Below are 26,355 nucleotides of genomic sequence, written 5' to 3' on the forward strand. Positions count from 1 at the left end.
CTGCGCAGGCCGCAGAAATTATAGCGTTAACTCGAGCTTGTGAGCTTTCTGAAGGGTGTACAGTGAACGTATATACTGACAGCCAGTATGCCTTTGGGGTGGCCTACAATTTCGGTAGACTTTGGAAAGAACGAGGTTTCTTGACCTCGCACGGAACGAAAATCCAGCACGGCACTTTAATAGTGCCATTGCTTTCAGCACTTGCACTCCCTGTTCAGTTAGCTACCATAAAATGTTCAGCACATCAAAAAGTTACAGATGATGTAGAAAAAGGGAATGCCTTCGCTGATCTGATAGCTAAACAGACTGCCACTGATTTCAGTTCAGAAATGTACGCTGTAAAAGAAATTGTAAATGTTTGCACTTTGGGAGAAAATATTGATGCCGTAAAAGATATTCAAGCAGATGCTACCATAGAGGAAACTAAGAGATGGATCGAGGGTGCAGGGAGATTGGATGATGATGATGGGTGTTGGGTAGACAATGTTAAAGGGAAATGGTTACTCCCTGACGCCTACATTACAATGATGGTTATTATGGCTCATGGTCCGACACATGAGTGTGCGCAGAAATTAACAAAAATGCTACATGGGCCAATGATCAGATTTTCAAAACTGCGGAGCGTTTTGTCCAGAACTGCATGGTTTGCTTGCAGCACAATGAAGGAAAAGGTACCTCGACTCCTAGAGGAAGTTTCGCTCCACCTTCTGTCCCGTTTGAGGTTATTCACTTTGATTTTATTGAAATGGAACGGTGTAACAATCTTAAATATGTATTGGTTGTTATTTGCGCCTTTAGTAAGTGGGTTGAGGCCTTCCCGGTTAGAGATGCAATGGCCATAACCACGGCAAAAACTCTGTTGAAAGAGTTTTTTCCTAGGTTCGGGCTGCCGAGAGTCATCTGGTCTGATAATGGGCCACACTTTATTGCCACTGTAATCCTGCAAATTTCCAAAGGATTACAGATTGACAAGCGGTTCCATTCAGCTAGACATGCCCAGAGTGCCGGATTAGTGGAAAGACACAACGGCATTATAAAGAACAAACTCGCTAAGACGTGTGCTGGCACCAAGCTAAAATGGCCGGACGCCTTACCAATCGTGTTACTATCGATGAGAACAACCCCTCAAACTAAGATTGGGCTCTCTCCATTTGAGGTGGTAATGGGGAGACCTGCTAATATTTGGGGTATGCCAAAAAGTCGCTCACTACGGGATATAGAAAATGTGCTTCTTTCAGACTACTGTAACCAGTTGACTAAAAATCTGTTTTCAATTTATCACCAGGTGCGAGAGGCATTACCTGTGCATTACGAGGGTCCCGGTCACATTCTACGACCTGGGGACTGGATCCTCACAAACGTTTTTGAGAGGTCATCTTGCCTTGCACCTCGGTGGAGGGGTCCCTACCAAGTCCTGCTGGTCACTCAGACTGCCGTACGGGTAGCGGGTCGTAAACACTGGATCCATGCGACGCACACCAAGCGGATCCCACAGCCCGTGCCTCACGATACAGAAGACACAGAATCTCTTCCCACTGCTGTAACTAGCGTGCCTGAAACAGCAACAACCAACAAGGGAGAATCGGAGACCGCTTCAGAATCCACAAGGCCGGACAAAACGGCCATCTTGTCTCCGCACTCCCCAACAGTGGAACTTCCGGATCAATCCTTTCTTGATCCCATTTCCGTCCGTTCGCCACTTCCAAGAGGAAGTGACGACACTTTGTTCCCACCAGAAACTGCAAAATATAATTTGCGCCCAAGGAAGTAAATGTACAGCATGGTCTGACTGTGCGACTGAGAAAATCATTTGAGGGCTTGTCTTTTTGGCCCGATTGTACGGAACGATTCTGTTGGCTAAGGGTTGTGGGAAAGACATTAAGAAGACGCGCGACTGGAGTCGCCAGCAAACGAACAATTGGTGTTTTTTCGATTGAAGACTACGATGCCTGCACCCGCTACCGCTCGTACTGAACTTTTAGATAAAAATGTGACTAGCAGAGACAATGATCAAGTATGTAAGGGGACCCCCAAAGTGTATTGTTGCCTTCTCGTACTAATTACTGGATTTGTAATGACTTTTGGGTTTGGGTTATGGTATCTGGAAGAAGCATATCCGTTAGAGGACTTTTTACCTATTGAAAATGTATCTGTGATTCCCACTCCTTCTGTGCAATTGCATACTTTGTCGCCTAGAGATTCTTTGCATAGACGGAATTATCAGAATAATACCCTTTTGTTAATAATGAATGCCACTCATGCAATTTTTAATAAGACCAAATGCTGGATCTGTACACATCTACCGCAACATGGGGATAAAGGGCTAGGTTGGTATATTTACCCTTTGCCTCTGACAACTGCCTGTTACGCTTCTCTTAGAGCACTATTTTTTGGTCGATGGAATGACAGCATCTCAGGGAACTTTGATGGTACAAATTTAAATAGTTTTGAAAAGAATGTTTTGATGCCCCTGCGATGCTTGCTTTTTACAAATAGAAGTAAGCCAAACGTTGCTTCTGTTAGGCCCTCTGATAGATTTCTCGTCCTTTTCAGTCTTTAATCTCTTTCAAAATGGCTCCTATAGGCAATAAGGATGCCATGCCTCCATCTTATTCTGTTAATCATAGCCCCGATTCAGTATCCTTCTGCATACAGAGGAATGGAACACGGTCAATGGGTAATTTTAGAAAGTGCGCCAACGTTGCGAATTTGACTAGTGAAAACAGACCTCTGTACGTAGGCGAACCTGTCTATTTTTGTTTGCGGTAATGTGGCATTTCCGTGGTTGCCCAGGGATTGGCAAGGAACCTGTTATTTAGGGATTCTATTACCTGGGGTATTTATTGCCAGTACTACTGACATTTCAAAGACTCGTCCACGACGAGGTGTAAAAGGGGATACTCCAGCGCAAACTCTAGGAGATATTATGAAATCTTTTGTGCCATTTTTTGGGCAAATTACGAATTCAGAAGATATTAGGGGACTAGCGAGAGTATTGGAGAGAACCATTAATCGGACCACTGACATACTCTATAATATGACGTTATAGCAGAGAGCGATAAGATTAGTGGCTCTTCAGAACTGGATGGCATTAGATGTCATCCTGGCAGAGCGAGGAGGAGTATGTAAATTAGTGGGGTCCGCTTGCTGCGTTTACGTTCCAGACTCCTCTCCAACGATCTTTAGGGCGATCCAAAATCTACATGTTCTTAGTTCAGAAGTACATGTTCCTGAGGGAAATTTGGAACTTGGTACATGGTTTTGGGACCTCTTACGGTCATGGGGATGGAAGTTTTTCTCGGCCCTACTGATTATCTTGGGAAGTTTTTTGTTTCTTTGTTGTTGTATACAGTGTCTTCCTGGTATATGCTCAGTATTAGGGGGATGTTGCGCACGAGCAACAAGTGTATTAGGAAATAAAATATACGCCCCAAGAGTATGTGTTGAAAGAAACTCTGGTATCAGACCTAATGGCAATAGATATGCCCGACAATGATTCGGGGGGTATGGACGATGACGTATGGAGTTACTTGCAAGCAAATCAGAAGTAGGATTAGCACTTGGCATAGGCCAAAAGGAGGGTTTGTCAAACCAGATATTAAATTATGCCTCTTATTACAAACGATTTGTATGTATATTGGCCTACGCCAAGTTGCTTAAAATTGTACGCAAATAACTCTCTGCGGCAAGGTCTTGACCTTAGAAATTGATGTAAGCCGCCATCTTGAATCATGCCTCCATTTTAGGTTAGAAACCGCCATTTTGGGGTTTTATACAAAGTCACCCTGTAATCTAAAATGGCCGTCTCATGTGTCCTTGTTCTTGCCCTAACCTCTCCAACATCTGTAGGGGAGTTAATGTCCAACCTGCCCTCAGGCTATATGTTAGGGTCATGTAGACCTTGTCCTTTGTTGACCTAGGGAGCAGAGGATTACTTGAATCAGCAATGTTAAACTACAAGTATACAAGAACAGTAATGCTATCCGAATATAATATGCGAAACATTTGTTTGGTCTGTATTAAAACAATATGTAAAGAGTGTAAATGTTAAATTAAAGAATAATGGAGTGTGTTAGTAAATGAATTGAAAAGTAAACCGCATGCTCGAGATATGTAAATTAGGAAAGTGAACCTGGCGCGACCCTAGCCCAGTGTATGATTAACCTGTAAGAGGGCTGGACATCATTTTACAAATTGTATAAATGCGTCGATGTCCAGCTAGGAAATTCTGTCACTGCTCACATTGAACCCTGCCGGTGGTCACTGTGATGGATTGACGGCCAAATAGCTATTTGTGTACTTTGTTGAATGCTGTTCAGTTTTGTAATAAAGATTCTGGGAATCTTTATAAGCCTGTGTCGGTGTATTTTCCTGTGCTCGGTGTAACAGCCGTAATATTGTATTTTTTCTGATTCCACAGATGGCGCCCGAATAGGGACCCTCAAGATTGACTTTGTCTCGTTGAAGATTGGCTCGGCTATCGGACCGGGATCGGACGGTGCCAACAGAACCGGCCACTCTAAGACGAGAAGTGAATTCCTCGACGAAACTGCACGATCCGATCCCTGGATGGAATAGCTATTGTGTACTTTGTTGAATACTGTTCAGTTTTGTAATAAAGATTCTGGGAATCTTTATAAGCCCGTGTCGGTGTATTTTCCTTTGCTCGGTGTAACAGCCATAATATTGTATTTTTTCTGATTCCACAGAGCAGGTATGGAAGGTACTTCTTCCACTTCCATGCATAATTCTCTATAAATGACCTCAACATGCTCTTCAGGGATATTTAGGGGTGCTGGCTTTCAGCACTGATGTGCATTGGGCTTTACAATACTCTGCTCATAAACTGAGCACATCAGTTCCAGAATTTCTCATCTGTGAATTTGGCATGAGAGAAGGATATGTATTCTCCCCACATTTATCACCCCCTGAATAAATACAGCCTGGCCAGGGAGGATGTTGATAGCTCCCATCCATCCACTGACCTACACTAACACCTGAGTGCCCACGCCACACTAGCCTTCCATGTCCACAGACAACCTACAGCAGGGGTCTGCAAACCTTAGACATCCAGATGATTTGTATTACAAAGCCAATTAGCCCAAGTTGCTATAGTCAATGATAAGGGATCATAGGAGCTGTAGCACAAAACAACTGGAGAGCCACAGGTTGCAATCAAAGTTCACACACTCAATAGTGGCGAGAGACAGAGAAAGAGCGAGAGAGGGAAAGAGACAGAGAGGAAGAGCTACTACCATCCAGGCCATAGATTAATGTCATCCGGGGCAAACCACTTTATCCCGCTGCTTGATTTCTACTTGTTGCTAAACTTTGGATCACTAGAAACTTGCCCTGTTACACTAAAATCTTCTCACTTACCTGAAGGCTCAGTTATACCGGGCAAGGTTTTTAATCCGCGCACTAAGGGCACAGAGTGTGCATGGATAATGATTCCAAGCTCTGAATTAAATTACTGCAATAGCATATGCACAATTCTTTAAAAAAATGTTTTAAAACACATACAAAATGAGTCTCATTTCTAACCGCACTGCCCATATTATCCTGGGCTTAAGGGCAGTAGGACACATTGCACCTGGACTCAGGACCTATGATAATTCTCAACAAGTGTGCAATCAAAGTCCTATGTCTAACACACCAGGGCTTCTGGAATACAGGACACAAATGTATCAGCAACCTGCTCACACCCTAACTAAAAGATCCCTAAGGTCATCGACGACAACCTCCTTGCATTTCCCAAGTTCAAAATGTCTAGAGACAACACAGGGAAAAACCTTTGCAATCTATGTATCTATTGACTGCAATGAGCTGCCTGATTCTCGGAGACTGGAAAAGAGTTATATTAGTTTCAAGAGGACCCTAAAAACCCTCCTGGTTAAGATAGCGTTCCCAGACACAACTGTGAATTTATTTCTGGGGAATAACCCTCTAGTCGCACCTCAAAGTCTGGAGAATTATAGCAGAAATGCATGCTCGCTGCTGTTAAACCACTCCCCTTTAATGGTATGATTTGTTGTAGAGTCCACTAAAAATACATGAAACAGTTGTATGTATATGGCCACAATGGGCTTTGTGGACAGTAAAAGGAGTATTTCTGGAGTGATGAAATGTTCCCTCAAGCTTAACCAAAGAACAGGAAAAGTTTGTTTTTGAACGTACTGTATTGCACGATTTGCACTTTAATACTAACCCCATTGCACTTTTCTTTGCATTGTTTGCATTTGTCGATCATTTTTTGCACACTGTCTTGTTTTGTATGAAGCAATTAATTGCGACTGATGACGATGTTTATTTTTGATGTACAATAATGTATATGGGGTGGAGACAGTATGCAGTGATACAATGCACCTGCATCGTTTCCTCAGGCTGCTGAATGTTATACAGTGAGGTAAGGCTAGCCTACCGCTCTTTGAGTTTGTAATTTAGTGGTAATCCCTCTGCTCAGCGGGAGGCACCCCAATAACAAAAAATAAGGGGAAGAACCGCAGGAATAATAGGCGTCGTGTTATGCAGCCAATAAAAACCCTCAACGTGACATAATGTAACAGAGAAATATGATGTTCATATATTGCACAGACAGTCACATGTGATAAGCATGAACCTATGTAAGATACACTGTTTAAATGCACGCACTGTTCTCGTCAGGTATGAACATGCACCAAAGACTTACAGTTTATAAAATAATAGACTTACAGTTTATAAAATAATATACAAAATGTACTTTATGCTGACATACTTAACTGCTGCAGCTATTGGTTAAAACACTTGAGCTTTGTACACTCGAGCACGTGATACACATAGGTGTGCTTTTGTGGGCACATGCATTCTCCTTTTTCCAGATAGGTTTCAGGCCAAACACATTTTCTCTTCAGAGATTCTAGGCTGTAATGGTGAAATTGCACTTACCGCTTTCTCTTCCTTATGTACAGCACCTGAAGGGTGAAAAAGAAACACGGGGGAGAAAGAATGTAAATCTTTCGAGACCTCAATAAAAACACAGCAAGATTCTGCAGCAAGGGAATGGAGAACGCAGAGGGAAGAGAGAGGGAAGCTTGCACTCCTGCGCCTGTCATATTCTTGCTAGGAAACATGCTCTGCTCCATCTGCACATGTTCGGTACTAATTGAAATGTTTACGTACCCCTATTGGGCGTAGTGTGTACTGAGGAAAGTGTGTAATGCCTAAAATGCACAATCTGCCTGCGTAAGACGTTCACATTCACAGTGCTGCTGTAAAATACACGGACCATACGTTAGGTTTGCGCCGGATCATGCATACATTGACCCTACTGTGCATGTGACTGTGAAGGCGGCTTGCAATGCTTCAGAGGTATATTGTGGGAGCAAAGATGCCCAAATGAATTCCATGAATCACCATAATGAAAGAACATTAGAAAATGAATCATGAGCCGCCATATAATTCGGCGTTAGAAAGGCAGACATCTTTATTGGCATGGGGGAGCTCTATTGGCAAGACCAAGAAGGCTTTACTCTATAGGAGGAGGCAGGCCCATCAGGCCTGCTGAGTGAGATGAGACTGGGGACTATGTTACATGATAAACAGGAGCGTGGATGTGTAAGCAAGGGTGGTCTCACTGGAACAGGGATAAGTGGGGATATGCAAACAAGAGACTGAACAGTTTTTATAAATTGCTACTAACACATGGTCATGAGAATCACTGTCTTATTGGAGTAATGAACAATACCTTGGATCGTTAGTGTAGGAAAAAACCTAAATAAGGGATATGATTTGTTCTCTGGAGGATTCATTCTTACTGACGGGAATGGTTTCTTGCATTGCAATGAAAATAAAATGACTCGCAGTTTGGAGCTTGCTTGCTTCAACAATATTAAAGGAAGCTTCACATGGAATGCGCATGTTGTCTACGTGAGGAAAGCATACAGCGGCTGTACTGTGAGTACGTTGGGGTAGGCTTGCATTGCTGCTCTGATTACTTACCGGTAATCTTCATTACTCCTAGTCCTACTCTTCCTCGTCACAGTACTTACTTCATGAGGCACCTGCCTCCGACACAGGACCTTCTTCTATTTCTTTAAATCTCTATAACTCCTCCCCCACATCCATGTCACTCAGTTTCATATTACCAAGCCGGAGCATGGGACCTTCCCCGGAGGGAGGGTGGGGAGGGTCGTCAGTACTGTGACGAGGAAGAATAGGAATAGGAGTAATGAAGATTACCGGTAAGTAATCAGAGCATTACCTCCACGTCCACTCTTCCTCGTCCCAGTACTTACTTCATGAGGTATACCAAAGCAGCAACGGGGAAAAGGTCCCAATGAGACACAGAGCCAAAAACAGTGCAGCAAAACACACCCACAATAACTCTTAAATCACATCCCCACAGACAAAACTCCAACCACGAAAGAACCAACCCCCGAGTGGGAGAAACTCAACCCATAGCGGTCGATGAAAATGCCTAGACCAGCCAAGGCGGCAGCCATACAAATCTCTTGCAGAGAAAAACCCTCCTTGCATCGGCCCAGGAAGCCGCCAAACCCCTGGCAGACCGCCCCCGATTGTGCGCAAGCACAGGCAGGCCAGAAGCCACATAGGCCCTAGAGATCACAACCCGGAACCACCGGAAAATGGAAACCACAGATGCGTTATGCCCAGCCCCAGCCGGACCACAAGCAATCAGAAGACTATCAGATTGGTGGAAAAAGCAAACCAAGCCAAATACTCAAACGCGTCCCGTCGGACATCAATGTTAAGCCGAGCCACCTCCTCAGGCGTTCTTGGATCATGAAAGAAGTCAGGGAGAACCAGACCCTGAGAGGTGTGAAAACCGAGAGACAACTGAAAGGAGAAACATCGGACCACACCCCGGCACCACCGAGTCTGGCAGCACCCTCAGGAAAGGAGCGTGACATAAGAGAGCCCCAATCTCCCCAAGCCTACGGGCAGAAGTGAGGGCAATAAGAAAAGCAGATTTCAGTGTAAGATGTTTGATATCAATCTCGGAAATGGGCTCAAAAGGAGGCCCGTGAAGGAACCGTAATACAAGAGGGAGATCCCAAGAGGAAAGCCCTTTATCAGCACAAGGACGGGAAGAAGAAAAACCCTGGATCAATTTCCCCACCAACACCTCCCCATCCAAGTGACCGTCAGAGTCCGCCAAAAGTAATTTCATGGAGGCCTACTGAGAATGAAGCCTGGAAAAACTGCCAGGCCCCTGTCAAAACCCCTCCTGGAGGAACTGAAGGATAGCAGAGGCCAGAACGCAGGGGAGGGATCCCAGACCGCCCATACCAGTCTCGGAAATGGCCCCAGTGTCTGCCTAACACCTTCAGAGTGGAGGGTCTAAGAGTATCCATTTGGACCCAACTACAGGATCTGAGAACCCCTGAGATATCAACCTCGACTGAGCAATAGCCACACCGCCCATTGCATCTGGTGGAATTCCAACCGCAGATCCCCTTGAAGGGGACACGGCCACCTCGGAACCAGCCAAGGTTCCTAGGACCGAAGCTCCAACAGAGAGGGGAGCCAACTCCGGCGGGACCAGAACGGAGCAAACAACAACACAGTCACCCTGGACACTCTGATGCGCCAAACCACCCGGGGCAGAAGGGGAATAGGCGGAAAGGCATAAAGGAAAACCCCAAGGCCACTGTACAGAGAGGGCGTCCATCCCCCAATCCCCTCAGCCTGAAACCTAGAGCAGAAGAGGGGAACTTCTGCTGAGGCCGGGGATGCAAACAGGTCTAGAACCAGGGACCCTAATCTGACACAGGTCACCGCAAAGACCTGGGCCAACAGGACCAGTTCCGCAGAGGAGTGAAAACCGGCGTCTGAGAAGATCCGCTTGAACATTGTCCACCCTTCTGATACGTGAGGCCACCAGAGACACCAGATGAGAGTCCTCCCAGGTGCCTATCAGCGCTGCCAGAGCATTCAAGGAGTGGCCAGAACCCCTTTTACAGTTGACATATGCCAAGGCCGTCGTATTGTCCGATCGGACCAAAAACCACCGACCGTCCAGCAACTCCTCGAAGTACACCGGAGCTTGGACAATGGCACAACTCTTGCCAATTGGATGATCGCCGGCTCTCCCCAGATCTCACAACCCTTGAGCTGAGAGGACCCCCAATGTAGACCCTTTCTGCTGGTGTTGGTAGTCGGAGAGGCCACAGGAGGAAGGACCATGCACACCTCAACCTGTAGATCTGAAACCCCCCGCCACCATAGCAGGGACACTCGCAGTGCTGGGGACACTGAAAACAAAACTACGAAAGCTGAGATGTCGGGAGCCAGTGGGAGAGAGTATAAGACACCAGGAGACGTAACCGAAGACGGGCTCAAGGAACTGGAAAACATGCAAGACGCCACGTGCCCCGTAACTTCAGCAACAGGCGAGCCGAGACATACTGCCTTCTGAGAACCCAGCCCAGAACAGCCAGCAAGCGCCCCCACTGCACAACATCCAGAGTACGCTCTCCCCAGACGTCCGGACAAGCAGTGCAGGGTCTTGAGACCCATAAGCAGGTGACACATCCTAGAAGGCATAGGGACCAGGAACACCCGCAGGTAGAAAACTTGACCCTGAACAGGGAGAGGAACGGGCAAGACGGTAACCCACAACAACCGTTCGGAGAGAACGGATCCCATGGCCAACTACTTGGACCGTGAGCTGGGTACCAAAGTCCTAACCATGCAAACCTGGACAGGAGGAGACAGGAACGGCAACTGATACCCCTCCAGAAGGAGCCCATTACCCAGGAAGCCGAACCCCACCAGTCCCATACACCTCCGAGAAGATAGAGACGAGGAGCCAGGGAAAACCGCCAGTCACTGCACTTGCACCAGAGGGAAATCACAGGACGTTGAAACAGGCCTGCGCCACAATATAACAGCATGCTTGTCAGCCCACAAAAAGATCTGACCTATCAAAAGGAAGATACTGGACAGCCCAGAAGTCCAGCAGACTATGGCCCCCTCAGCTGACAGAGGAGCCACCAGGCTGGCGTCAAAAGGGCAGAGTACTGTCACAAAGCGGGGCAAAGCAATCCATCCCGGATAGCCGACATCAAAGGCAACCCCCTACCTGAGGTATGCCTATACTGGAAAACCCACTGAAGTGACATCCCCCTCCACCGGCACCAGGGGCTCTGAGAACCCCTTTAAGCACAGACATGTGCCACCATGTGCCCTATCACTTCCCACGAATCTGAGAGGAGGCGTGAAAGCAACACGTCGGCACCGGAGGACCTAGGCCCTAAAAGAAGAGACACTGGGAACCCCCTGCATGGCCGTTACTTCCATGATGCATTTTCCATAATCCCATGCCGGACAAGGGAAAAGCAAATCAACTCCTTCGACTTTCCCTCGCGCAGTTTAGAGGAAGAGGACAGGACAAGGAGTCTGCGTCCATAGCTAGCACAGACCCAAACACACCACTAACACGCAACATGACTGAGAGGTGGCTTGAGCCCTGTATCCAGTAGCTGGTAGCCCCATGCTCTAGATCGTTCCAATGCGTCGGTCTAGGAAGGTTGAAGGACGAGTCAGCACCGCTGATACTCGAACCCGAAGTGTAGACTATGCCAGGCCGGTACCCTTCCGGCCGCTTGCAGACGTGTCCAAATCTGCGCCGTATTCACAGGCAGCACGCAAGGAATGCAGCTAACATCCGGTGCATCCTGGGCTGTGTGTCTGAGGAGCGGGTGGTATGTGACATGCCTGTGACAGTACAGAGCCCCCACACTTTCAAATACTCTGTCACAGACACCCCACGACAAGAAGCAGAGAGGCCTCACAACAAAAATGGAAGGCTAGCCCATACTGCCAAGTGCTTGCCATCATTTCCAATAAAGATGTGTACACAGAGCACGAGGTAACAGCCTTTCGAAGGAGTCAAGATGGCCATACCAGCAAGAGAGGGGAAAACATCAAGCACAGTCCTCCCCTCTCCTTACCTTCCCCCAGATAATGCAGCTAACATCCGGTGCATCCTGGGCCGTGTTTCTCTGAGGAGCGGGTGGTATGTGACATGCCTGCGACAGAACAGAGCCCCCGCACTTTCAAATACTCTGTCATAGTCACCCCACGACAAGAAGCAGAGAGGCCTCACAACAAAAGGGAAGGCTTAGCCCATACTGCCAAGTGCTTGCCATCATTTCCAATAAAGATGTGCACACAAGGCACGAGGAAAACGGCATGTTGAAGGAGTCAAGATGGCCATACCAGAAGGAGAGGGGAAAAATATCAAGCACAGTCCTCCCCTCTCCTTACCTTCCCCCAGATAATGCAGCTAACATCCGGTGCATCCTGGGCTGTGTGTCTGAGGAGCAGGTGGTATGTGACATGCCTGCGACAGAACAGAGCCCCCGCACTCCCAAAGACTCTCTGCCACTGTCACCCCACGACAAGAAGCAGAGAGGCCTCACAACAAAAGGGAAGGCTAGCCTATACTGCCAAGTCGAATCAAGATGGCCAAAACAGGAGGAGAGTGGAAAAACATCAAGCCCAGTCCTCCCAACTCCTTACCTTCCCGGGGCCGTGCAGGACCCGGGACACAATGCTCACGCTGCGGTCCGGAGCCCAGCAAAGAACCGAGCGAGGCAATCCAGCTCAACTGTGACCCCAAGCCCCGCAGGGGGCCCAGGAGCAGCGCCGCACCTGAGGGAGCCGAGGGCCCTGCCACACAGCCCCCCCCAGGGGGCCAGCAATCGGTGCTCCCTGGTGCCCCGCACCGGGAAGAAAAAGTCCAACCTGCCAGAGGCAGGAAAAATTAAACTGAGTGACATGGATGTGGGGGAGGAGTTCTAGAGATTTAAAGAAATAGAAGAAGGTCCTGTGTCGGAGGCAGGTGCCTCATGAAGTAGGTACTGGGACGAGGAAGAGTGGACGTGGAGGTAATGTCTTGTGCCTGTTATCTATGCGTGAGACGCTTGGATTGGCTGTGTTGTACATGTTGTGCATCAAGAGAGGCTTGCGCTCTACATGCTCTACCAATTGTATATATTAGGAAAAGTGAAGCACAAATGTTGCACCCATTCTTTTTGTGACTGGACATTGTACTGCCAGGGAGACACTTCTTCTGCATGTAAGCGATGGACACACTGATAATGGATGGGGTTTAAATCTTACTTTAAGTTGTAACTGTTGTGTTAACCCATCAAATGTTTATTTTTATCTTTTGTTATGCTATTGTTCGTATGTTCATGTATACGTTTATATGTTCAGAAGCCATCAATTATCGCAACTAAGGTAGTACAAGTTTGTAGGTGAATGACATATCTTCAAATTAAGTGTTCAAGAAGCATAATTCAATTTTTATCCATAGGGTAAATCCATATGTGGTTCACTTTCAATGGGGTTTGATTTGAGTGCAGAGGCAAGTGTTTCGTGTCTCATGCCTCTTCAGACATCTGTGCACACCTAAAAGTAATTTCAAATATATTCTTAAACTAAAATTGTCAATGGAAATACAATAACTATGTTATATGTGTAACACAAATGTATTTTTGTCTCCTCTTTATTTATAATCCTTTACGTCTGTCTCTACAGCATCCACTTTGGTGTCAATATGGACGAAGTTTTAATGTTGTTTAGTTCCATGTACAGAATTAGGGAACATTTCGTGTTCGATTATTTTTTTACTGCACATTTTCTGTTAGTTCCTTAATCGTATACCATGTCGTATTTTATTCATTTCAGTTTCAATTATAAGGCAGTTGTTGCTCCATGGTCTCACCCTAGTGTAGTCGTTACACATTTTCCATTGTTTGTCAGTTCCATGCCAGACAGATGAATCATATATTCAGTGCATTTCAGTACATTTATTTGAGCATGATTTATGTATAATATATCATAGTGATTCTATTTCCGTTGTGTTTAGGAGTTTTGGTTGTGTGACTTATCTTCCTGACATTTTTTGCTTTGTGACAATGAGTCAACTTTATAAACAACATTAATGGTATTTATTTATTTCATTTGTTACACGCCCAGACCCTGGGGTATCACGGCGTGGTTACAGACATCTTGGTAATTGGTCAAACATTTTTGAAAGGAAAACATGCACAACAGTATTTGCTCATACATTGGAATGAAGACAAGCATAGTCAATATTTAAAGCAACAAGTCAGACAAGGCGAGGTTAAGCAATATGTACAAAAGGCAGAAATAGTAGACCTAGTGTTGGTTGAGAAGTATACTAGTATTGGTTGAACAACCAAGTCTTTAGTTGTTTTTTGAATCCGGGAAAGGAGGTTTCTAGTTTGATTTTGATGGGGAGGGAGTTCCAGTGTTTAGGGGCTAGGACCTGAAAGCTGCTGCCTCCTGCTCTACAATTGTTGCAGCGGGGTAACACTAGGAGTTGGCGATCATTGGATCTCAGAGTTCTAATATTTTCTTTTTTTAATGGAGTTGTTCAGATATAAGGAGGCTTTCTTGGCAAGACTCTTATGTGCGATGCAGAGAGTTTTAAAGATGATCCTGGCTTTGATGGGTAGCCAGTGGGCATCCTTCTTGATCTTGGAGATGTGCTTACATTTTTTTTATCCCTAATGCTGCCCTTAGGGCTTTATTTTGCAAGAGTTGCATTTTACAGAGGTTGGTGTTAGAGGTGCCTAGTAGCAACACATTGCAATAGCGCAATTTGGATAATACCAGGGCTCTGGCCAGGGTGAGGCAGTTGGTCGGTGTCAAGAATTATCGACTTAGTGCAATCGTTGTATTGGATGATGAGAGGGAGCTGATATGTTTGGTCATGTTGAGGTTGGCGTCTAGGTATACGCCTAATGTTTTTACCTACTTGAGGACTGGGATCAGCGAGCTGTGTATATTGATGGAGTTGTAGTCTGCATGGAGGGCTGCTATTTTAGTTGGTGATCCAACAATGAGGACTTCTGTCTTCTCATCGTTAAGACAGAGACTGTTTAGCGTCATCCATTTCTGGATGATGGCATACATTTTGCTGATAGTGATGGAATCCTGGGCGTAATTCCCTGTGAGGGGTATGAGGATCTGGGTGTCGTCTGCGAAGTTGATGTAGATGACACCCAAATCATCAAGGGCAGAGAAGAGGAGTTTTGTGTAGCCATTATAGAGTGTAGGGGAGAGGCAAGATTCCTGGGGTACTCCTAGGGGTGCTGGTATGGGAATCAGCAGCTTCCTTGCCTATGGTCACCCTAGATGTCCATTCAGCGAGGAAAGATTTTACCCACAAAGTGGCGTCATTGGAGAAGTTGAAGTCATTGGTTAGTGAGGTGCACAGCTTGTCGTGATCCACAAGGTCGAATGCTGCAGAGAGGTCTAATAACAGCAGAATACAGAGTTTCCCTGAGTCTCTGATATTGTCCATCTGGATTTTGAGATCCAAGAGAGCCGTTTCTGTGCTATGATTAGGCCTGAAGCCTGATTGTCTGGTTCCTAGGAGTTGGTTCTGTTCGAGGTGTGATTGAATCGGTGTATAAGCTATTTTGTCTATGATTTTAAGAAGGAACGGAACCGTTGTTATTGGTAGATAATTAGTGGGTACGGTAGGGACTAGAGTTTTTTTTTTTTAGGAGGGGGGTGTCCCAGGCATCTTTAATGTTGGCTGGGACTGTATTGGTGTTGAACGAGGAGTTGATGAAGTTAGTAACTGTGGGGGTGAGGGTGGTAGCACAGGCTTTCACTAATTTAGCTGCAGTTGAAGGCTTTTAGTTTAGAGATGGCGTTAAACACCATTTCATGAGTGACCGGGGATAAGTGGAATGGGTAATTTGGATTGGGGGGGGAGGGTGTGAAGGGTGTTGGATGTGTTTTTGTCAATTAGGGACATCCTTTTGGCAGAGATTTTCTTTTGTAGAAGGACAATTTTAGCGGAGAGTGCATCCTGGATAGTGGTGCACCATTCTTTGCTTGTATTGGTGGGGGTCGTGATAGGGGTCAGATTTTCTAATTCTCTTAGGATGGTGAAAAGTTCTTTGGAGTCTGAAGGGGCATTACTAATCCGTGTGTTAAAAGCATTGGCTTTATAATATTTGGGAAGTATTTCTAACTTTATGGAGTAAGACTTTTTGCACATTTAAGTACAAATATTGTATATCGATTGTTATATGAGTCGTGTGTAATATGTATTCGGCAGGATTATATGATATGATAGGTTATTTATAACGCGCTTAATACCCAGAGGTTTCTAAGCGCGGACCCAGGAATCGAACTTGTGTTGGTCCGTGTCGTCTTGTTTCCAAGTTGAGCACGCTGCCGCTGAGCTATCCTCCTGGGACAATTCATTGGTCTCAATTCGTGCCAATTGATTGCTTCATCCACAGCATTCAAACTTGATTTATTTACAATGCAATATTTACATAAATTTAGTCAACAAAATACTATGTTTAAATCCCCCAAAGAATGGTTTAAATTATGTATATTCTAACATTAACTAATAAAATAGATTTTCAAAAATACTGCAGGCAGTGTTTCTAAAAAGCCATGTTTTACAACTGCTAGGACCATAATGTTATAACAGTGCTGAAAGTGTTTGGCAGTCAGTGGTGTGAGGAGGAAGCTGGTCCGTGGTGCTGCTCGTAAACAAAGGAGTGTGGTCCCTTTAAGGTTTTCGCAGGAAGCGCACATAAAAGCATGAAGTCCAGCGAAGCTCAGCAAAGTACTGCAAGTGTTTGGCAGTGTTCGGAAAGGTGAGGGCTTAGCCCTAGGGCTTTCGACTCAGGATCTGCAGAGGTCAAACTCCCCCGAGCCCTCTCTTACTGCCGGGCAGCCAGTTCCTGGAGTGAGTCCCGGCGAGGTGTGGGGTAGGGCTGCTCTGGTTTACGCGTCATCGGTGGTCAGCAGAATCGTGGAGTACACTGGTGCAGAGCCTCCACATTGGAATGAGTATGGTATTTGTATGAGTATGGTGAGTGGGGCCTCTTAATTCTACCTTTCTCTTCACTTTGGCTCCCCTTCGTGGCCCGGAACCTGCCTTTTTTTAACCGCCTACTCTTTGTGCCTCAGCCTGTGGAGACATTCTTCTTGATTGCTATTTACCTCCTGTCAGACCCTATGTGGAAAAGAAACTCTCCTAAGCCTGTCCTCGTAGAGCGGCAGCTTGTGCGGTGAGGTGGGGGCACAGCCCCCACACAGTACAGATTACAAAACCACGGAATTTGGAAATCAGATCAGGGGCTGTGTGATGTTCATCCTGTAAGCTTACTGCAAAGTTCCTTCATGATAGACAACAATGAGTCATTGTTAAGTCATTGCTTACATTTGAAGCTAAATTCTTCAATCGCAAACAACTGCAGCTTTATAAATACTGAAATTGCTAATTTATCAGACACACCCAACTTCAAATTTTTGGTCTCCCCTGAATATGTGTACTACCCTGAAAGTGAAGGGGGGATGGGGAAGAGGAATCAGAATTTGCTCAACAAGTAAACCTCAAGTGCCCTGCCGGCAGGGCCCCTGTGGTTCTGGATTCTTCCTTGGAAATGATAGGGTCCAAATTGGATGCCTTATTTCTACTTTGCTCCAAATTGGCTGAGGACCTCACTGCTGTCAAACATTCGATGAGTCAGATTTCTGACACTATCAAGGGCCAGTTAACACTGGATAAAGCAGCTTTGGTCCTCAGTGGTAAATCTGCACAAACTGCCCCCCAGTTGAGAAAGTCCCTGCAGGGCAGGGGGGAGGTCACTTTGTCTATTAAATTGCCACTGCCTGTCTGTATCACAGATAAGTATGAGACCCCTCACCCTGTGGTCTTGCAGGGCTCCACCATGAGGATAACAGCGGCAACTAGAGAGCAAGCAATGGAGGCCTTAAATGTTGAACAGGCTCTACTCAAAAACCCAGGTGTGTCACATATGAGGAAGAAACAGTACCGTTGCAAATCAGGGTGTGATCCACCCGTTACTAAGGGTGTGCCCCCCTTTAGACTTGGCTGTGGCCACCCAGATAGGAAATTATTGGCCCCCTGTGGGAAACACCGAAGTATGGGTAAACACATTGTTACAAATACCCTTCTGGATGGATCTTTGAGTCAAGTGGTATTGCACGGTCCCCTGGTTAAATGGTCGGCTACTCGGGGTTGTCGGTCAGAAAAACTGTGCCCTCCAGCTATCCATGAGGGAAGAGATCAAGCTAGTACTTTAGGTGGACACCCTGCGGTTGGTCATTCTTCTGAGCAGACTTCAAGGGGCCCGGTGTGGGTTAATACTTTGGATTTTGCCCCCGTGCCAGAGACAGAGAGGTCCAAGGGTGGTGCAAATTCGACCCAAGCAACTTGGAAACCATGTGTTGAGTCTGAGTGCAGGCCTCATGTAAATGGAAGGCCCTCTTATGGGCCTAGTAGGAAAAATGCTAGCCCCAAACATGTTAAGATTGTCGCGAACTTGAGCCCACAGAAACTAGCCCATTCTGGAATCGTACTTGGCTACTGCATCTACTACAGCTCTTACCAGACCTTTCTAGTCTTACATCGGAGGACATTCTGAGTCTAGAACTCCCATGATATGGTAGTCCTACTAATTGGGTGCTATTATCACTGGCCTCCCCTTTGATGGCAGAGTGTATTTGAAAAAACGCCAAATAGTTGTATGACTTGGGTTTTGACACTTTTGCTTTTCATTCTTGTGTTGCCTCCGCTCCCATGGAAAGCATGCATATGGTGGGGGAGTTGGTTCGGTTCCATGTAATAATGTCGCCACAAAAATCTTGCCATACAAAAATATCGCCGAAAAATTGACGTTTTTTGTGGCGACATTATTGCATGGAACATGCGGGGGACACCCCCGCAACCCACAATTTTTATTTTTTAATTTTTTTTTTTGCCCCTGTCCCCATATATATGGTCACCCAAATAATATCGCCACAACCTTTTCCCGGCGATATTATTTACGGCGACCATATATATGGGGATAATATTACCTCATACCGTTGGTTCTAGAGCACGTCTCAGCACAGACGACAGGAAACGATAGATGGGCCCAGATATCCAGGGGGAGAATGACCAGGTTTTGGTCATGAGCACAGGTTATTCAGGGGTGAAGTACGGCAGCTCAACCTCTGCTTCTCTCTTTTCTCTCCTGAAATACGCATGGCCATCAATCATTCCTTGCTAATCCGTCTGTGCTAAAGGAACTTCTATCTGCGCATGTTTTCCATTTACAGGAAACATGGCTCACCTCTCCACCGGTGGTCTTTGTATAGGGGCAAGATGGCAACATTTCCCCATCGCCCTCCTGGGGGTGAGGAAGGAGGATTTTATTCTGGCTGTGATCCTTTCTGATTTTCTTGTTAAGGCGGGTGGAACCTTGGGGGAAAAAGACACACAACCTTATGGACGCGGTATACAACACATTGCAGGTTTGGTTGGGTCAATCGAAGGATGGGGGGGGTTAACTTTGCGGGGGATTTCAATGTGGATTGCCTTGCATATTGACACTCATGTCCCAAGCGGTCATTTGGACATGGCCTCAAAGAAACGAGCAAGGGAACGGCGTGAACTATTGGCCACTATCGATTTGACCCCCATGAATGTTACTCTCCTGGAAGGGAGGTTTACCTGGTCTAATGGGGTCCATTGCAGCAGAATCGACTTAATCTTTGTTAATGCAGCAATCAGGAACTCTCTACCCTAACTATGTACCCAATGTGTCAGTATGAGTGATCATGTACTGATGAAAATGTATTGTAAAGAGGACTGTGGCAAGAATATAGATTACCTCAGGGATAGCCGTCAGGTTAATCTCCAAGCGAACAGGCTACATTGGCCCTCAGCCAATATAGGCAGCTTTAACCGGGCTCTGACCAGGGGAAATTAGACGGCGAAATTTGTCTTAGAGATGTGCCACTGGGACTTGGGCCAAATGAGGGAGGTCTTTTAGCCACATGGGCAGAGATGTTTGTCCAAGCGTTTTAGTACATCCAAGCCAGGTGCTCCTTATGATGCATATATTGCCAGTAAAAAAAAGAGAAGTTAGGGCCACCCTGAGATATGTTAAGCGGAACAAATTAAAATAATAAAATATCAATATAAGATGTGTCTTAAGGTCCGCAGAGCAAGTCATATATCAGCGAGATGGCAACTTCTTCACATTTCTGTCAGAACACATGATGCCAAGAAATTCTGGTACATGCTTCACTCTCACAGCGCCACCCCAGACGCTCAGGAAATCTGTAGTGTTTCAGAAGTGGATTGGGGAAATTTCATCACAACCCACTATTGGTCCTCTACAGAGGTTGGTGTTGTGCAAACAATTACATCTTTGACCAATACTACAGTCTGGTCCCATGATCTCCTCAGACCTCCCCCTCTCTATCCCTCTCACCACTCCTCTCTCCTGGATTGATCACTTTCTCCTTTCCTCCCATCTCTCCCTTTCCACCCCACATGCCAAGCCTACTCCAGCACTGCCACCCACCTTCATGGTCATCCGGCCCATGAAGCGTGTGTCAGTTGAGGCTTTCGCTAACACTTTCTCTCCCCCTCCTCCACCTCCACCTCTGGCTGACTCTCATCCCGACACTGCCCTGACCAAGCTCCACTCTGCTATCTCTGATACTCTCGACGTTTTTGCCCCTGTCATGAGGATCTGTTTGAAGGCCAAAGCCAAGTGCAACTCTTGGTATGACTCTGACCTAGTTACCCCTAAACGCAAGTGTAGGGTGGCTGAGAGGAAATGGCAGGGATCCTGTGCATCCTCTGACAAACTGGCCTGCCACCTACTCCAAAGGCAATACCGGCACTCTGTCCACACTAAGAAGAGAGCCCACATCCAAGGCTGCGTCTCTGCGGCATCTAACAACCTCGTTTCGGCCGAAACTCTTTAAAATCTGCAAGGAGCTGGCCAATACGGCTGCAGTCTCTACCTCTCCTGTCCCCTCCCAGGCCCTCTGCAAGGCCATGGCATCCCCTTTCATCTCTAAAACTCAGGACATCCTGACCACCTCCTCGTCCTCTCCGCCTCCTCCTTCTCTCCCTGCTACCCCCAGATACCCTGCAGCTGTAACTCCTCCCTCTTTCTCTTCCTTTCCTCTTGACTCCCCAGACAAGTCTGATCTATGAACATCTCGTCAAAACCGGTTCTTCCCTGTTCATCCAAAACCATCAAGGGCCATAATGACACCCTCACTCCTGCCCTGGCCGACTTCTGCAACCACTCCTTCGGCTCTGGAGCCTTCCCCTCCCTTCTTAAGCACTCTCTTGTTCACCCTCTTCTCAAGAAATCCACTGCTGACCCCTGCTGCCCAGTTAACTATCGCCCGATTTCTATCACTCCTTTCCTGGTCAAACTCCTGGAAAAGCTGGCCATCTCCCAGCTAATTCTTCACACTGACTCTGTTGGTTGTCTCCATGGCCATCAGTCTGGCTTCAGAGTAGCCAGAAGCACGGAAACTGCTGTCCTGAACATCTGTCAAGACCTGCTCTCCAACCTTCATTCTAATCTCCCCTCTGTCCTCATCATACTTGATCTCCCATCTGCCTTCGACACAGTCAACCATGCCATCCTGCTTAACCACCTCTGTGATAACCTGGGTATCACTGATCAGGCCCTGGCATGGTGGACCTCCTTCCTCTCCAACCAACCCTCCCTGGTCCAACTTGGGACCTTCCTCTCCTCTATCTCCCTCTCTACCTGTGGTGCACCCCAGGGGTCTAACCTCTCTGCCTGGCTTTCCAACCAATATCTGGCACCCCTCACCCACTGCATTGCTTCCCTCTGCTACGCGGATGACACTCAGCTTGTTTTAGGGTCCCCTCTGACACCACTTCTCCCTCCCTCATCTCGGTTTGTCTGCAATCCAGCAGTGGGGTGCTGCCAATGGCCTCTGCCTTAATGGTTAAGACAGAAATCCTCCTCATCTGCACACCTGCACCTTACTTTCCTGCCACTCTCTGGCCGGCCTGCCTTGGCCCTCTCCCTGCTCCCACATGTGAGGCTAAGAACTTCAGAGTCATCTTCGATGCCACGCTTTCCTTTTTTCAACACATCTCTGACATCACTAAGAAGTCAAACTACCAACTGCACCTCCTAAGAGGTATTCTTCCTTTCCTCTCCTTGCCCCAGAAGCTCACTGTCTCTAAAGCTGTGGTTCTCTCCAGGCTAGACTATTGCAACAGCCTCTTTCTAAATCTGCCTGCATCTACTCTCTGCCCTTTGCAACTCATCCAGAATTGGACTGCAAGACTTGTTCTGGGCCTCAAGCCCAGGGAACGTATCTCTCCAGCCCTGAAATCTCTGCATTGACTGCAAGGCCTTCTAGGGCCTGGATCCGCAATACCTGCAACTCTCCCTTCGGAAATACCTTCCTACTCGAGCTCTTTGCTCTTCCACCTCCACCTCCCTCAGGGTCAGTCACTTCTTGGTGGTAAATCTCTTTCTTCAGCTTGAGCCTCCCTCTGGAACAACCTCCCTGCCTCTCTGAAACCTGAGGAGAACCATCTTCGATTCCAGAAGCACCTCAAGACCTTCCTCTTTGTTTCTGCCTTCACTCTCCCTCTCCCCTGCTGATCTCTGCCTGCTTCGGCATTGGGCACCGGGCTACCTTCTGATTTCAGGCCCAATCCCTGCCCATGCAGGCGCATACCCACACTGCCTTCTGGCAACCCCTGCACTTGGGTCTGTATCTGCAACCGTACAGCCCCTTCCTGCACTTATTTGACACCTGTGGTCTGCGCCTTATTCTTGCACTTGCCACCTGCTGGATGCACTACCTGTTCTTGTTTTGTTTGCTTGTTCAGCACTTTCCACTCCTCCCCTTCCTCATCCCTCTCCCCTGCACTTGCGCGTCCTCAATGTCTCTAACCCTAATAAGACCTAAGCAGCGAATCCCAAACCATATTTCGACGAGTAAGCTTCATTACATTGTCATATTTATTTATTTATTTATTATTTCTTTATTCCTTGTATAAATTGAGTGACTAATACCAGATCCCTTACCTGTTAGACTGTAGTTTACCGAGCAATTTCTGGTACTTGATGGCTCAGGCAGCTACACACTTTTTCCCGCTTTAACTGGAGTGTTAGACCCAATTGAACACCAGGTAGGTGGTTCTCCAATACTGTATATGCATAGAGTATCTATTTGAATTACCGTTTCAAAAATCACAGTGCATTACTTGGTTACCCCACAGATGCAGTGGGCGAGCATAGTCGCCTGACTTGAGCTGCAATCTGCTGCACCGGTCTGTAAGGATGAGGGCTAACATCATGAAACTTTATCCATAAAATCCTCCCAGCACTGGCCTGGGTAAGGCTCTTTTTTGGAACAATTTGAACCAGTGGTCGTATATATATTTATCTTTTATCAATATGTCACACTACCCTGCTAACTGTATATAATCTATTAAGAGGTTTACATGTAAGAGAGAGTACTCCTTGTAATAAAACATCTCTTTTTTGTCTGCTTCCTGCAGGGATTATTTACTCATACTCTGCCCTGAGGAAGGTGTTTTTTTGATTATGATGGTCTCTCAGGTGGCCAACCGAAACGTATTTAGGTCTTGGTTTGATGACAGTTGATGCTCTTCAATACCATTTTTTGAATTAAGCAAATGTGTAATTGTATGTAACGTAAGCAGACCTGAACAAATTATAGTATTGTACAAGTACGGCAGACCTGAACAAATTATAGTATTGTGCAAGTACATTTATTTATTATTTTGTATTTTATTGTTGTTTTTCATTCATTCATTCACTTTTTTGTTGTGGTGATTTGTTCATGTATTTCACTATTCAGATTATCTATTCATAGGGTATTTTTTGCTCATGTATTGTCCTTCATATTGATTTTCATCCCCAAAAATTATTTTTCAATATTTTGAATAATTTGTGTGCTTTTTATTTAATAAAACACACTATTTATTTCAACATAAAAAATCATTTTCCCTTTTTCTTCTCTTACTTACCTCATTAGATTATATATTTGGGTTACTCAGGGTAATTAAATAATTTTTGGATATCTTTGATACCTATCATGAATGATTTTTTAAAGAAATTAGGTTAAATTGATTTCTTACAGCTTTTGGAATTCTTGTTGTTATAATATCTAGGCCTAATAAGATCACTGTTTTGTCCTCCTCTGTACCCTTCCCTTGGCTTGCCTTGTCGTGCCCAGAAACACTTGGGTATGGGCGTGATATAAATAAAAAATGATATCATATCATGTGGCATCCTCGGATTTAGAGGGAATGATAAGAAAGTCCAAAGCTTCTTGGGCGGTGGGGCCTACCAGACTCTGTAATGCAGTCCTGAAATTAAATCCCCCATTATGGGCTGCACAGCTGCATATATGTGAAGCTGGTAATATCCCTCAGTCTTGGCGAGGTTCTATTCTTCTGCCCATATTTAAACAAGGATTGCGTGTGGACCCGATTTGTTACAACCTACTCGCCATGTTGGACTGTAGTTCCAAGCTCTTTGCTGGTTTACTTTTAAAGTGACTGTCCTCTAGGAAGGAAAATTAACATCTACTAGGCCCCAATCAGTCAGGGTTGAGAAAGGGATTCAATACCTCCCATTCTATATGGATACTTCAGACCCTAATATGCTATTCAGGGGTGCCGCTGTAATCATGTTTTGTGGATTACTGCGCCATCTTCGATAGCGTTATTCGCTCCCGTCTTTAGGGAAAAATTCTCAGCAGGGGGCATTGACAGCGCCCTAATATATTTTATAAAACTACTGTATGGTGACACCAGTGTCAGAGTGAGGGAGCTTTGACAGGGCAGTATTTAACAAATGTGGGGCTTAAGCAGGGGTGTACCCTGGCACCCCTGCTGTACAATCTTTATGTCTCTGATCTGCACAGAGCTATTAAGTCGGATCCGAATTTTCCACCTCAATTTGGTAAAATTTAAAAACAGTCTGCCTCATGCATGCCGATGACACGGTAGTTATGGACAGGACACCTATTGTACTCCAGCTCTCTTTAAAAGCTCTGCAAGCTTATTCGAAAAACCAATGGACTGAAAATTGACATCAGGAAAACAAAGGTCATGATATGTGGCAGAACGTCCAATGGAAAGGGTACCTTTGCTTGGGTATTAGACAAGGTACGTCTGGACCTTGTCCACTCCTACACGTATCTCGGCATATATTTACAGGCCTCTCTGTCACTAGTTCATCTGGAGGAACGGACAGTGGCTAGAGCATTGGGCAAGTGGCTGGCCCTAAGGAGGGTCATGTGTGATAATGGGAGCAGAAGTATTGAAGCCCTTGTAATGGCATATAGGGTGTCTATAACTCCTACTATACTGTATGCACTGTTTTTTTTCCCCTTAAGGCAGTCTCCTGGCTTACTAAATTGGAGGCTAAAATCCAACGATCTATACTAAATCACCCCACTGCTGTCCCAGTTGAGGCCTTGAGATTAGAATTGGGCCTCCAGTCACTTCTATCTTCCTGGAAAATTGTGGCTAGCAAATTCTGGGTCGATATAAAATATAACTGGCGTTCTATGGCATCCTTATTTTACAGCACACAGGCCCATAGTGACCTCCTATCTGAGAGTGTTTGGTTTCAGGAATTGGAGTTCGTGGGTGGGAGGTCACTGACGGGATATTGACTTACACTGTACAGGAATACCCCGACGTGCCACTATTCTTGAGGAGTTAGAACAGAAAAACTTGTATATTTGACCATATTTCTTCTTTGAAATGGTTGGCGGAGATGCAAAAGTATGCAGTATATATGCAGCAGGGTCTTTTCAGGGGATCACCGAGGAAATATCTTGTTACACTTTGCCTCCCTGCTGTTATATGATTTATTCTCTTTTTGCGCCTTGATCTGCTGCTGGTGTTGGCAAACAGGAGCCTGGAGGGGAATAAAGAGAGAGGAACGCAGTTGTAGACTTTGCACCTCTCAACTTGAAACAGTGCGGCACGTCCAAACTGAGTGTCCGGTACTGTGTACTTTTTACATAAGCGGATATGCAAAATTTGTTAGCCACGGATCTGATCAGTTTTGGAGTATGCTATACACTGCAGAGTGCTATGTTATTACGGCCGTAGCCTATCATGTCTGGCTCAAAATCTATTCTGTTTACACTTATTATTTTAGGTGATTATTTTATGATGCGATTTTATAACGAAATGTAAAATCTCTTGACATGTATTTTGTATATCATTTTATTTGTGTTCTTTTCTTATATTTTTCTGTGCAATTCTTGAAGTTTATGTGTGAAAGGTTGTCTAATGACACCTAAAGGCCCCTTAAAAATAAAAAAATAAAAAATAAATAACAGTGCAGGCACTATGAGATTTCCGGTAGTTACTGTATTGTGAAATCAGTGCAAAACATCAGCCAAAGTCGCAATGAAGGCTATATAAAGTGTGACGAATCCGTGGATGTCGTCCCTTCTCCCATGATGGAGGACCCTTCTCCT

At 45.8% G+C, this 26,355-nt stretch overlaps 1 protein-coding gene across 1 annotated transcript in view; it reads right to left on the reverse strand.

The window, feature by feature from the left end:
* C2PH3orf18 (chromosome 2p C3orf18 homolog) overlaps positions 1-26,355 on the reverse strand; it is a 245,016-nt gene that overhangs the window by 158,991 nt on the left and 59,670 nt on the right. Inside the window, exon 3 of the mRNA XM_069644059.1 lies at positions 6,925-6,950. Coding sequence (XP_069500160.1) covers positions 6,925-6,950 — 26 coding nt within the window. The remainder of the gene's footprint in view (positions 1-6,924; positions 6,951-26,355) is intronic.

This window comes from Ambystoma mexicanum, chromosome 2p (assembly GCF_040938575.1).
Source record: "Ambystoma mexicanum isolate Mex_15411 chromosome 2p, UKY_AmexF1_1, whole genome shotgun sequence".
Lineage (NCBI taxonomy): Eukaryota > Metazoa > Chordata > Amphibia > Caudata > Ambystomatidae > Ambystoma > Ambystoma mexicanum.